The sequence below is a fragment of the Petromyzon marinus genome, chromosome 68, assembly GCF_048934315.1.
Source record: "Petromyzon marinus isolate PM22_M1 ecotype Great Lakes invasive population chromosome 68, UKy_Petmar_22M1.pri1.0, whole genome shotgun sequence".
NCBI lineage: Eukaryota > Metazoa > Chordata > Hyperoartia > Petromyzontiformes > Petromyzontidae > Petromyzon > Petromyzon marinus.
In genome coordinates this window covers 6,021,959-6,036,716 of record NC_133734.1, presented here as the reverse complement: position 1 = coordinate 6,036,716, position 14,758 = coordinate 6,021,959, and the positions used below count along the sequence as shown (strand labels likewise).

Here is a 14,758-nt window from a genome sequence, read left to right as displayed (position 1 = left end):
TGTGTATGGGTGAGTGTGGGTGAGTCTCGGTGAGTGTGTGTGAGGGTGAATGGTGTTGGTCACCTTCTTGTCGTACGGCTGCTGATGCAGAGCCAACGACTGCGATTTCACACTCAGCTTGGTCAAGCCACGGATAACATTTGGATGAGTGGAAGGAGACACACAAAGAGTCACAAGGAGTGAGACGTTCGTGGCCTCGTCTCCCCCCTCCGGCACGATCAGACGGCGCGGCTCATTCTGCTTGTGACGTAGCGTGACGTCGTCGTGTTGAAGCAATGCCGTTGTAGTGATGATGCAACGTTGTAGTAGTGTTGATGCAACGTTGTAGTAGTGCTGATGCAACATCGTCTTGTTGACGTGACGTGAAGTGAAACGAGGAGACGCAATCAAGACGAACTTTCGATTTATTGCGTTTGCCTTTTAAACATCAGACTAAGAAAAGTCACCAATCGAATCGGCGTTGATTCTTATCAACAGCTAAGCACAGCATAACCCGAAAATAACACGAAGCCCCCCAACTCCCAGAATTAAACTCGCAATCGCGCTACAATATCATCCCAAGCAAAGTAATCCTCATTAATTACTCAGTGGTACAACATGACAACGATTGACATTTGAACCACATGGCGGTACCCTGGGGTGCCCACAGTGACTCCCTGGCTCTCGCAGAATGTCCGTGATGCGTTCAATTTTAGTCCGTCGATGGTCGGCGACGCGGCAATCGACTCATCTCGACGAGCCGTGCACCACGATGCGCCGTTCAGAGTCGAACTTTTTCGACGACGGATTTTTCTCATGCTGAAGTTTGGGCGCCGACGTCGGCTCGATTGGTACCCCAGTCGCGGAGTGAAGTAACGCCCATGAAAAAAAATAAAAATGTCCCAGAAATGAAATATTTCACTGCCTCGACCAGTTTGCATTGTGTGGTCGCCCGGGGTACCGCCACGAGGGTCAATTTGCGTGCCACAGCCACGACAGCGGTAGCGCGTTGAGTCAGCAAAGCGTGCGTGGGGTCGCGACTACAAACTAAGTCTGGTGGCGGCTCTAAGAGCATTCGTAGCGCTTGGTGAGCATCGCAGATTGCAGATTACTACGACTAACATAATAATCCCAGAACGTGTGTGTGTGTGTGTCCCTTGCGTCACGTCACACCACATGCCGCACCCCTCCACAATAATCATGAGCGGGTGACGTCCCTCCACATGCCGCACCCCTCATTAATAATCATGAGCTGACTAGGTCACTCATGTCAACCCCACCCCCCTCATTAATAATCATGAGCTGAACAATTTTTCTATTGAATTTTTCAGATTTTGACTGCAACACACAACACCCGTCCTTGGGCGGGCCACAAAGCTGGTTTGTTTGTTACAAGTGATCACTTTGTGTTGTTGTCGTTGTTTGTTATTGTTGTCGTTGTTGTTGTTGTCGTCGTGCGAGCAGCAGAGTGGACGAGGTTCCTGGTGTCGGGGTGAGTGGAGCAGCGCCTCACGCTAGCTCGGCGGGGGAGATGGCGTCACGCACTGCCGCACGTGGCAGAGAGAGCTCCGTGTTGTTGTTGTTGTTTGTGTTTTTCTTTTTTGTTTTTCTTGTAGTTTTTGTTGATTTTTTTTTGTTCTTGTAGTTTTTGTTGTATTTGTTTGTTCTTATTGTTGATTGTTGCTTGTTCTTTTTATTGCTTGTGTTTTTATTTGTTGTTCTTTTATTATGTTATTTTTGTTGTTTGTTGTGGACGCTTCGTGCGTCCACGCCGGAGCGACGGCCACGTGTCAAGGGACGTTGATCTGGGTCTGCGTGCTTCGCGTCACGCAAGAATGTGCAGACAAACACACACCCACACACCCACACACCCACACACACACACCCACACACACACACCCACACCCACACACCCACACACACACATCTACGATACCACGAGAATCGCGCCTCCGGGCTCTTGGAGAAGATTGCAGGCGCGAGTGGACAATGATGGCGTACAAGTGAGAGACTCTTTGACCTTTTGAAGCTGTTAACATTACTTTTGTTATAATAATAGAAAATGCAAACCAAAAAAAACACTCTGATAATATATGCATTGTCCTTGAAACTGATTGGTCCACACCAGAGACAGCTTTCTTTAGAGCCTGGTCTCAATGGGTGCTAGACCAGATGACGCCAAAAGGCGTACAGCTCAAAGACAATGCACTATCAAAGTAATGAGGGTTCGGGGTAAGCATCTACATCATTGGGCCTCCTTTGCCAGTACCAAAATATAAGAATAAAGCTGTCTCCTGTGTGGACCAATCAGTTTCAACGACAATGCATATATTATAAGAGTGTTTTTTTTCATAATAAAGGTTTTTGGGTTAGATCGCGTTATTTATAAATGTGTCATTGTCTTTTGTCAACGTGACACTTTATTTTGCTGATTGGTTGTGTCGGGTGGTGGAGGGTTACGACACATTTATACATAACGTGATCTAACCCAAAAACCTTTATTATGAATAATATTGGTCGCGAAAGCCTACGTGTTACACTGAGTGGTTTTTTTTTTTGCATTTTGACTGAAAGTATCGTGGTTAATGCAGACATGATTCCTTATAAAAAGGTTTCAGTTTTGTTGCCAGAAAAAAGGGGTCAAACCCTGTTATATTTTGGTACTGGCAAAGGAGTTCCAATGATGTAAATGACATTTGTTATCGTGTTTATAGTCTATTATTATCCGTTCTCTTTTCATTAAACACGATAGTCCCATGCCAGTGTTAACATTTTTTCGAAGCACACTGTATATAGAAATGTACGTTAACTGTAATCAATTGTATATGCATGTTTCTACGTGATTACTAATTATTTCCCTATAATCCAAAACACCGATTATTAGCATGTTCCTCGAGCATTTATATGTTTGAATGCCCGTTTTTTAACTACATTCTATTTTAATAAAGTATTAAAGCTTTCGTGACTGCATAAAATTACTCATTGTTTTTTTCGGTAAAGTCACGTATGTAGAAATAATAAAATTATATTGTTTTTATATCATTTTATTATTTCCACATACGTGACTTTACCGAAAAAACCAATGAGTACATTCTATTTTATCGCCACCCTAATTGCTGCCAGTATAGAACGATGTTCAAGGTTTTGGCATTCGTATTTTTCCAATTGCTCTTTTGTAGCAGGAAGCAGTTGCCATAATGCAGCGATCTCTTCGTGCAACACCTGAAAAAACCAGCGCATGAGTGCATCGAATTTATCATTACAGTGAGCGTCAAACTTCCACGTTTTGAACTCCGTGGCCTTTGCCTCGGACCACTTCATGCATTTGTCTCCCCAATGGATCCACGAATCATTCTCGAATAAATTGCATGGCTCTGCTGATAAATGTTTGGTTTTTCTGTTATGTATTCCGTGAAGGCCACATGGCTGGTGGCAGCTGTGGTGCGCCTTTGTGTCTTCATCGTTCTCGTGGTGACCCCGTGACCCCCAGCACAGAGCTCCACACCAGAAGCATCGCGCCGTGCAGACGAGACGACTTTGGACCCTCTCGTCTGTTGACGGCGCCACAAAGTTCACGCTCTCGGGGTCTCCCTTTGCCTCGGTGTCGTTGAGCACTTCCAGGACGCTGTCACGAAGTAAAGATATGTCCATTTGCGATACAGCTTGTTCGTCTAAGCAGCTTTTGTATTCGAGGTCTTCGGCATGGGTCAGGTAATCACGAGTGAATTTCTGCACAGATGCGATATCCTGACATTTCCGGATTTCCTGAACGACGTGCTTCAGTTCAGCAGCGTTCGTCGCCTTAAACGCCTCGGTCGTGTTGCCACAGACGTGACTGGCGACCCTTTTGGAGAACCACTTTTCGATCGTGGAATTTGGATGTGCGAAGTGCCACAGGGCCTCTGCGGTTTGTTTCTTATTGACCTCGGTGGCCAGATGCTCAAAGTAGGTGAGGCGAACCTTCTCACTATTGGTTGTCCAGTGCAAATCCAGCAGGGCTTCTACCTTTTTGCGATTTCCAGACTTAATCGATCTCTGTCGAATAGCATCCAAGAGATATTTGGCAATGATTCTCCCTTCGGAAGCAGATGAAAATCCACCTCGAAGTTGAATGTCTATTATTGCTCTGAACTCATCCCTCTTTTGTTGCAGTATTGTAATTGGACAGTGTTGTTTTTCCCATTTACCTTGACACACTGACATGAGTTCTCCAAATTTACGGAGAGTGAATAAGTGGGCTTCCCACTTGATATCTTTCGGCAGTTTAGTGCGTTGTTTAACTTCATGATTACATAATGATGTTTCTACTCGTTTTTTTAAGTTCACGAATCATACCATTTTCAAAATGCTCAGCCTTCTTATCCTTGTGTATTAGCTTAAGCAATTAGTCCAAATCATTCTCCAGCCAAGGGGGATTTTCACTATCGGTCTTTTTCAGTGGCCATTAGCTGTAACCAGTTATTTTTCTGTACCGGTACTGCTTCTGCTTTACTTTTTCCAAATGACTTCAGAGGTTTCTTGTTACCGTATTGAGCAGGTTTAGCAGGCGCTTGCTGATATTCATCTTCTAGATCCTCTGAGTATTCTAGCATCTGGTAAATCCTTGCACATCGAAGTAGCCATCCTGGAGAGACTCAATAAAATATTCTTCACAATAATGCTGCGTTCCTCGTCAGAGAAATCTCCAGCTGGCTGTATCTTCAATTCCGTTTTTAGGCATCGCTTAATTTCTTCCAAGAACTACTTCGAGCAGACGTGACGCACCACGGCGGCGTCCAGTATCTGTGTGAGGGTCGTAAAAGTGGACTGGCGGATGCAGTGTATGTAGCTGTTTACCGTTTTTGTTATCTTGAGCTCGCACTGTTTTTCTTTTGCATATCCCTGTAAACTAAAGACATCTTCACATGCCTTGCATCGGGATGTGTTTGATGCACCATCGTTACAGCCATAAGGTACCACGTTCAATTCTTTTTCGAATATTCTCAACACATTTTGGTAAGCAAGATGTTGAGTTTTTGCATTCCAATCCTGCACCATTGTACGCATTTGTTTTTTCAGCTTCTCTGCGTGCGAAAAAAATGCCGCATCAGCAGCCTCTTTCATGGCTGCAATTCGGTGGCCACGGTCAATGAATTCGTAAATCTCTTTGATGTTTTTGAATCGGACGGCAAAATTGTCCTTGGAGATGCAACTCCAAAAGCTCTGTAAACGCGAGTGCCATTCTGAGAACAGCACCGAGCCACCAGAGTTTGCACAAATATCCAGGATCGTTTCATACAGATCCAGCACGTCCTCGTGGTACTGCTCAGATGGGGGAGAACCAGCACTAGCCCCGTTCTTGAACGGGCGGAATTGTTTCAGAAGCTTCCCATTCTGGATTCGGTCAGTCAGGTTCTTCAAGCAGCTGACATCGCCAATGCCCATGTCAAAATCCTTCTTCTCCGTAAGCTCCAGTGCCTTTTCAATCGCTTGACAGAACTGGTTTTGTGCCGATGACATCATGGCCGAGTTCCTCTCCGTGAGATGCTGCACCATGAGAATGTCCGGCGCCATCTTCACCTCTTTGAGCTGAGCCATCGCGACAATCGCGATCTGCAGGATTTTAGTCAAATCCTGCATGTACTCCCCGAGGACGTTGATGAGTGTGAGGTTGCTCACGCTCATCGCAAACGTTGCGAGAATGCGGTCCTTTTGTTCCGCGTTTTCGTCGTTCATTTTCTCCGGTGCCCCAAGTCCCTCAGTGTCGATGAGCACGATCGCGTCGCATTTGAGCTTCTTCACGAGCTTCTCCTCCAAGAAGAGCAGCCTCATGAAGAGACCGCGGGTGCAGCGGCCAACGGAGACGGCGAATTTGCAAGCGAAGAGGGCGTTCAGGAGCGTGGATTTCCCAGACGACTGCAATCCCAGTATTGAGATCACGAATATGCGGAGTGTTGGGAAGTTGCGAGAAATGTGTTGAAAGATGTCTGTCAACCACGCTCCGGGCATTTCGCTGGTGTCACCGTTAAGCAGTTCAATGGCATGGCCTTGGGTGAGCAACTCTCCATACAATTTTGGAAATGTTAATATGTCTTCATTTTTACTTTCACCCCCTTGTACTATCTCATAAATATGACCCAACTCACGAAAGAAATGCTCCAAACCAAGACACATATGGTCTAGCTCTTTTAAGTTATCATTAATATCCATTTTAATATTATTCACAAATTTCTTGTTTTGATTCTTTTGAACAATTTGTCCTTGCAAGTTCTCAATTTTAGTTGCAACTTTTTGTCTGATATTCGAGGATTCTGCATTGGATAGGAGTGAGATATCCCTCTCAATATGGGACATGGCTTTTAGTCTTTCTGAAAGAGGCAGGCTCAAAACTGCCCCATAATGTTTCATCAGCTGCTGGAGTATCTCGTTGTCTCTCCATAATCTAATAAGATTTGTTTTTTGACCAGTTGTATGCATTTGAAAATGCATGGCTTTTCTAATTTCTTTACACGTCTTCTGTCGAACGAAATCTACCACTCGTTGTGATTCGACACATTCAATCCCATGTGCGAGAGACAGCGGGTCGCATATTTCGTTGCTTTCAAGCTTCCGGTTGAGCGTAATATTTCGAGAAGGCATTTTTAGAATTTCTCTGAAAATGGAGCGCACCTTCTCCAGAGTGGCGTCCTTTGTCAGTGTTGATGTCTGAATGATGATTTCGTCTGCTTCGTTGCAGTCCGCTGAAGGATCGACAAGCAGGAAGAAGGATTCATCTTCAGAACATGCATGTTTGCCAAATTCCTCATTTCTCTTTGCCAAGACGTTCTTTGTTCCTGGCATCAGGAAAATCAGGTATGCTGAGGTGAACGTCTTCAGGAACTCGAGAGTTGTTGGGTGCTCGAGGGCATCGCCATGGAGGTTCGCAAGGAGCACGATCTCCTGCTGTCCCTGCGAGTAAAACTCCTGCATGACAGAGTCCCACAGGCTGGCGCTGCACGTCTCCTGTGTGAGCCACGTGAACTCCACCGTCCCGGCCAGGGTCAGAGGTGGCCCTTGCTGGGCTCCTGGTTCCCCACACGACGAGAACATATTCTCCACGGCCATGAGCTGGTTGAGGATTGTGCTCTTTCCACAAGAACCGTTGCCAAGTCTAACGGCCAGGATGAGTCTGAAAGGGCTGAGGAACAGGTGGTTCTCGGCAATGACGCCAGATTGGGCCTCCCACTTAATCGTGTTGCCGGCAAGCAGGGGAAGCATCACCTTCAACTTGCCTGCAAGTTCCAGATCTGGCATCACCAGCGGGAGCGCCATTGGGAACTTGGTCATTATCTGCAGCATCTCTTGAACGACTGTGCAATCAGCAACGCTGAGCAGAGCAACGATGCAGTCGAGTCGAGATAGGGTGGCTTTGTTCTTATGTTGTGTCTGCCGAGCATTGCGCGCATTACCAATGTTAGCTGTAAAATTAGGACGTTTATTGGTATGGCCAATGACGGTTGCAGTTTCTCTCTGACCCAACCTACAGATCGCACCTGCTCGAAGAATATTGCCTCCCCACATTTTAAATGTCTGCATAATATATGGCAAAGCTTCATTCATGATTGATATTTGTTCAGAGGAGACATCTGGTTGCTTGATAATTCCACGCACCATCACGTACTCATAAGGTGTGGTCATTGTCAAGGATTTGCCAAACACTGAGTGCCAATCTTCACGCACCAGCACAACCGCTTTGTTAGCTTGCTCACTGGAGGTAGTTGGTCGACGATCAACCTTCACATCAATACCAATATCTCTCTGCATTTTACGTAATTCGGCTGACTCCTTCGCCTTGTTAAACTTCTGAATATTGTCCACAGCATCCTTGAATGTCTGCAGAGACCAACCCTCGCAGAATATTTTATCCTTTTCTTGCCAATGTATCAGAGCGTTCGCTTCTTTTAGTGATTTCTCCAAAGAGGCATCATTGGCAATGGATTGTGCAAATAAGTCAGTGAAATGTTGTGGGATTTCTTTCAGTGAAATTACGTTCTCAAACGTGCTCAAAGCACTTTCCAAACTTGAAAAGCAATTTGGCATTAGAGACACACTTTTGCATGGGAACTTATCTTGAAATTCGCTTGGAATGAATGTGTGATCCATGAGGTTCATCGTTTGAAGCACATCATAGTCCTCAATTACACGTCTAATGAGGTACTTGAACGAAGAATTGGTCCAGAGATCTTCCCATTGATTTTCTTGCAGCCCAAGGTTTGACAGCAGGTTCAGCACTCCGACAACTGCCTTGGGCTCATTTAGCTCTTTGAGTTTGTCAAAAGCAAGCTGCAGCATGACCAGGTGACGATTATACTGTAATTTGGATAGATGTTGAATCAGTGCGTGAAGCTGACGTTTCTCTATGCATTGAGCAATGGATCTGTTCGAGCTGGAATATTGAGAGTTACTAAAATCAATTCGACCAACATATATATTTATGGCATCATAGGCATTAAATAAATATGAGTCATTTTGATACATCCGTTTCGAAATGGATATCAGTGCTTTTACATGAGTCATTCCGTCTTGGTTTTCAGAACTGACCACATAGTCATCTGCTGTTGCTAGAAAAACTTTATATTTATCATGGCAATAACTCTCCTGCAAACTTTGAATTTCATGAACAATATATTCTGGGCATTCTGGGTCATCTGTAACTAATTGCATAGCATTGTTAACCCTCATTACACTATCATCAGTGCAGGAACCAGATGTCAACTGAAATTTCTGTATAATTACTTTGGCTGACTTAACCTTGGTTAAGAACTTATCACGTGAACTTAACCACTCTTGCAGCCCAGTACTGATCAACTCACAATCTTGCAGCTCTAGACGGTCCTTGCCAAAACTGCAATCCACGTTTCTCCATCCGTTTTTCTCGAGAATACTGCAAATTTTTGGATTATCCCTTATGGCAAAATGTGTAACCATTGCAATTACATCCATGTCTACTCGGGAAAGACAACTGCGTACAATGTGCAGCGCATCGGTAAACTTCTCATCGACATTGTCCTCAAACGACTGCATCCTTATGTTACTATAATTGTCCTCAGAATTATTTGCTTGATGCATGAGTTCCATGGTCTTCACTGCGTAAGTGGCTCTGTTGTGATAGATAGAACACTTCAAGGACTCTGGTGACAGGTCGGACAAATCGGGCTCATTGTGTTCAGAGGTTGCCGCTTTGTTGAAGAGATCAACAAGAATCATAATGTCCAGATGGTCTAGACATATGGCTTTCACTTTCTTGTCACGAAGGACAAACAATAAGGGCGCTTCGTGCTGATTGGCAATGTCCAGCCTACCCACCACCCACTTTCCATTGGCACAGGCGAGTCGTTTCAAGTTGTCGCGAAGGCCGACTATTGATTCATACGCAGTATCCAATGCATCGATTGGTACAAAAAACATCCATTGAGAGTCACAACTCCAGAGGCACTCTAAAGATTCCATGTAGGAGGAGGCAATATGTACATCTCCTATTCTCAATAATTCTACCAGGCGATTAAGGTCTTTAAGTTCGTTCGGCTGAAGCGGCAAAGTGATGTTGAAGTGTGAAGCCATGATCGTGTAAAACTGATTCTCCACTGACGAGTCTGTGTTCACGGCGGCACTGATAATCCGAAGGATGAGTGGAATATCAGCCGCCTGATAACACTTTTGGTGTTCTCTAGCCTTAATTGTAAGAGAGAAGTTGTCAGAGATGGAAGGCAGTGCAATTCCCACATCAATGTTTTGCTCTTTCAGTGCATGACTGATTTTAAAGAGGCGATGGAACACTCCACTGGAAGGATCACCCTTTGTCTGCAACAATATTTTAATGTTTGCCTCTGTGTTCATCCATTCGTTCAACAATGCACGGTTGGTAAAGATGCAGATTTCAGCCTCCATTTGAGTTGCATCTTTCTCATGGATTGCGTCAAGTTCGTGTTTTCCATCCATCACGAATTTGTCCACCTTTGCGGATATGTCAACTGCGCTGAAGTGAGACATTTCATATTCTTCTGTGATCGTGTGAAGCTCACTGGATGTGATTACTGCCTGCTTATAGTTTCTCAAAGCCTTACAGGCACAAATAAATAATGATTCGACATTTTTGTTTAGTATCTTCTCGTATTGTGAAATGTCTCGAGAGAGTGGGGAGCTGGAGTCCGAGAGGACGCGCTGCAGACGATGCTCTTTCTCAAGCACTCGTCTCTTAATGCATTCGGGCTGACGAGAATCCTGCAGGGAGATGAGCATGGCTCTGAAGTCGCAGAGTAAAGTCTCGCTGATCTGCAAGTAGAGCTTCTCCACGTCAATGTCCAGGTACTGCGCAATGGGTACAAGAACCCAGCGAATCGGCACTCCCATGATGTTCGCGCCACTGAACTTGTAATGCTGCTCATTGGCAACAGACACGTCGATATTTTCCACCAACTCAAACATCTCCTTGACCGTGGACGGTTGCCGCTTCATTGGCGGCTTGGAGTGAATGTCGATCTGCGTGCGGTAGCCATTTGCCTCGCTCGTGTCCAACCACTCGAGCTGAGCTTTCAGAGAGGGCGTTACTTTGCCAAAACTGAGTTTCCCAACCGCACTGCCGCTGATGCTGATGCTATCGCTCGCTTTCGTCTCATTCCGCGTGACCAGTACGTGCGCGTTCACTTCCGCACCCAAGATCACCCCATATGCCACGTGTGTTGCTTTGATGCGTCCTTTCATCAGCTGGCTCTGTACGTGATCATCGATTTCCGTTTTAGCTATTGGAAGCAAGGAGATTGAAAAGTTTTCCAAATTGTACTGACAGATTAGTTTTTCTTCATTCACGCTTCTCACAGATTTATTGCTATAGTCTGCCAATCCATCAACTTTAATGAGCCCACATAGCAGCTCCAGGCCCATGGAGCCATGGGCTCTGAACATTCTGATTTGGTCTTCAGTTCCCTTGATGTGTGTTAAGCTGTACTCAAGCTTCTTGAGTGGGTGGGAAATCAGGTGTTCACTTTCGAGTTGTTTCTTGAACAAGTTTTGATGAATTGTTTCAGAACTATGACAATTCCAGAGCTCACCAAGGCCACTGACACCATTCTTTACAATCGGTAGAACTATGGTGACGTCTTCCATGTACACGTCCTTTTTCTTGACAATATTTCCACTTGCCTAAAAAATGCAAACGTGTTGAACGGTCAATTAACGTAAAATTCAGTGTAATAAATCCTAGTAGTAGCAGGGCTTTTGCAACCAATATTATCCATAAGAGGGTATTTTTGGGATAAATCACGTAAATATAAATGTGTTGATTAACCCACCATTACCACCAGCCGCCACAGCCAATCGGTGAGGGGTTTGTCACAGAAACAAAACGTGGTGCCAATTCGTTACTAGTTTAGCACTAACCAGTTGTTGTGTGTTGGAGGGTAAACCCACAAAACACATTCGAGTAACCATGGCGTTTCGCAAGGAATCACAACAACCAGCCTCTATGATGGATAACATCATTATACAAATATACGTAGAGATAACACAAAAAACCTGTAGTTACCTGTGATGGATAACATGATTATATAAATATACGGAGAGAATACAAACAAAGACCTGTAGTTACCTGTGATGGCTGCCCATCTGTTTGCTTTGCTGAAGTCTCCATGTCGAGTCCGCAATGGCAGTCTGTAACACCCAGAACGCCAGAGGCAAAGTGAACGTTATTCGCATGGACATTGATCGGCCCTCCGATGGGACCAACAAATTATTACTTTTGTTCTAAATATATATTTTCAAGCAACCACAAACATTGACATGACTGCACAAAACCCGGCAAGCAATGCATAATTATTAATCGGCATTCTATTTACAGCCACACAACTGCTACGTTATTATGAAACGCCATCACTATCACGTTATGACGTGGAAAGCGTGCACCCAATCACCCACCCACTCACTGACCAACTTTCCTACTCACTCCAGCTTGGATCGTTACCAACAAAACAATCACTCAAAAATGCTCTCGAGGAGTCGTACAACCATAGCTGCCACTGCTAACCTGTGGCCTGAAATTAAAAATATAGCTATAGATTACCGACGTATGAACTTATTATGTATTTTGATTATAGTGCGCTTCTACTGCTCTTGTTAATCCGGCTGTTATGGGTTGACTTATGCAGCTAGCGAAGGGTGCTAGGTTTAGTGATGTGTGTTGTACGCTAGGTTTAGTGATGTGTGTTGTGTGTGTCTTCATGGTAAACTTTAAATAACATTTGTTGGGAAAACTGTTACGTTGTTTATATAGCATTGTTTTAGTAAGTTTTAGAGGGGCTTGGTTTGGCCCGATTTTTTTTTATTTAGTATACATTTATACTTAAAATTTCGATCTTTATTGTATTATGATTTTTATTGGGATCAAACATCGAAACGGAATTTTTCGCACTTTTTGTACGCAGCATGGACGGGTTGTGCTGTTTCTGTAGGATTTTATTGTTTACGTGATGTGATGTTTGGATGTGTGTACAATGAATTGTAGGTGTATCTTGTAATTTTATTGTTTACGTGGTGACGTTTAGATTTGTGTACAATAAATTTTAGGTGTATCTTGTAATTTTATTGTTTCCGTTGTGACGTTTAGATTTGTGTACGATGAATTTTAGGTGTATCTTGTAATTTTATTGTTTACGTGGTGACGTTTAGATTTGTGTACAATAAATTTTAGGTGTATCTTGTAATTTTATTGTTTCCGTGGTGATGTTTAGATTTGTGTACGATGAATTTTAGGTGTATCTTGTAATTTTATTGTTTACGTGGTGATGTTTAGATTTGTGTACAATTAATTTTAGGTGTATCTGGTAATTTTATTGTTTACGTGGTGATGTTTAGATTTGTGTTCGATGAATTTTAGGTGTATCTTGTAATTTCATTGTTTACGTGGTGACGTTTAGATTTGTGTACAATGAATTTTAAGTGTATCTTGTAATTTATTGTTTATGTGGTGACGTTTAGATTTGTGTACAATGAATTTTAGGTGTATCTTGTAATTTTATTGTTTACGTGGTGACGTTTAGATTTGTGTACAATGAATTTTAGGTGTATCTTGTAATTTTATTGTTTGTTGCGGTTGAACCCAAATCAAGAGCCGAATGGCGCAGAGGGTAAATCCTAATAAATGAAACTGAAAACTGAAACCCACCAACCACTCACTCACCCACCCACTGACTCACTCACCCACCCAACCACTTACTGACCAATTTATCCACTCACTCACCCACCTACTCACTCACCCACCCACTCACTCGCTCACCCCTCAGCCCACCTATGATCCGCCTTGGCACAGTGCATCGTTGTTGTGCATCATAACAGCCACACATAAATGACTTCGTTGACCAAAGAATTTCCCATTGACTACTCACCTAGTGTTTAAGAGGTAGCAGGAGTAAGGCAAGCCGACATCGTCAGGCAGGTGAGCTTTGGGGTTCAGGCCGCTTGCAATCCACCTAAGAGTTTTACACAAGCCACAGAGAAATTCTACGTTAGTCCAACAGATATTCCATCATTATAGGAATTGTAAAAATACGCTATCCTAAATACATTCTCGGAGCACTAAAAGTAGTCTTGGGTAAGTATTAATATGCCGAGGCGTTGTGTTGCGAGGATGTTAGTTAGTTTAATGTTCTCTAGGATCCAAAGGATAATTGTGGCTAAGTAAATTGCATTGACAGGAGGACAAATTGTAAAGTTCGGAGCGATTTTAAATTAACTGTGGCCAGGGCTTCTGTAGTCATGGCAAGATGTGTCTACGTTCGATGTCGTCAACATCTTTCATTCTTGACTTAAAGCTTTCATGACTGCAAGAATTCAAATTCTTTGGGTATAGTGGTAAAGCTGAAAGACCCAAAGAACCAAATCTAACCTATAAAAGGCATTTTTTGTCTGTCTGTCCGTCTGTCATATCAAAGTAACGAATAAGGCAAATGTTTGAATATTGCTAATATAAAGTCACGTTAATGTTAAACTATCGGAGACACGTAAAGTCACGAGGTATTAAACATGTTAGTCCAGGATTTTTCTCTGCTGTACTCTACTCCTGTGCTCCTGTGTCAACTAACCAGCCGTACATAACAGCGTGGGAGAGACACTGATCTAGATTTGGATTGACAAATACGCTGTAGATGTAAGAAAGACAAATATCCACCGTGTAGCGTTAACATACTGTTGGGGCAAGTGCCGTTCGTAGCGAGTAGCAGCACCTATGAAGATCCGAACAGCACACAAGGGAGTGGTGGCCAGCACCACGCACAGCCGCCTTTGTCTTCCCAGCGGTGACGTTTTCACATCACACCAGGTAACTGATTTGAGGCTGAGTCGACCTAGGGGAGGCCCAGGACCCGTTCTATTGGTGGACATGAGCTGATTTTTTTCATGCAGCGCATATACAGTAACCGCTGCACCACCGCTCCTCACATGTAAACAACTACATGTATTCATGTTTACACACACACACACCTCTAAATACTAGATACAACTAAAACAACAACAAAACAGAAAAATGTAAAAACACCATGAAAAATGTGCATGTGCTTTTGCACCATCATTTAAAGATACAACCATTAAAGATACGGGCATTAAAAAGCAGCTATCAAGATACAGGCATTAAAGATGCAGGCATTATAGATACAGGTGTAGTGTTGTAAAGATGAGTAAACTTCTTAGGAGGCACACTCTGTTTATTGTTATTCCTTCTTATACAGTCCCTAGCACAAAAAACTGACACCTTTATTCAAGGCATCTCATAATG

At 43.6% G+C, this 14,758-nt stretch overlaps 1 protein-coding gene across 1 annotated transcript; it reads right to left on the bottom strand.

The window, feature by feature from the left end:
* Nucleotides 1-386: 386 nt before the first annotated feature.
* Nucleotides 387-13,711, bottom strand: LOC116956927 (uncharacterized). The gene is made up of 3 exons (XM_076054855.1): nucleotides 13,374-13,711; nucleotides 11,582-11,643; nucleotides 387-11,136 (listed from the first exon to the last, which is right to left on the bottom strand). Exons 2-3 carry the CDS (start codon nucleotides 11,621-11,623, stop codon nucleotides 4,720-4,722), a joined length of 6,459 nt encoding a protein of 2,152 aa, XP_075910970.1. The 5' UTR covers nucleotides 11,624-11,643; nucleotides 13,374-13,711; the 3' UTR covers nucleotides 387-4,719.
* Nucleotides 13,712-14,758: the final 1,047 nt, after the last annotated feature.

Bases quoted from the DNA above. Each gene is read 5' to 3' on its own strand.
- LOC116956927 (XM_076054855.1), bottom strand. From the start codon at position 11,623: ATGGAGACTTCAGCAAAGCAAACAGATGGGCAGCCATCACAG. The intron at 11,137-11,581 runs GTAACTACAGGT...TGCATTTTTTAG, and splicing joins CAGATGGGCAGCCATCACAG to GCAAGTGGAAATATTGTCAA.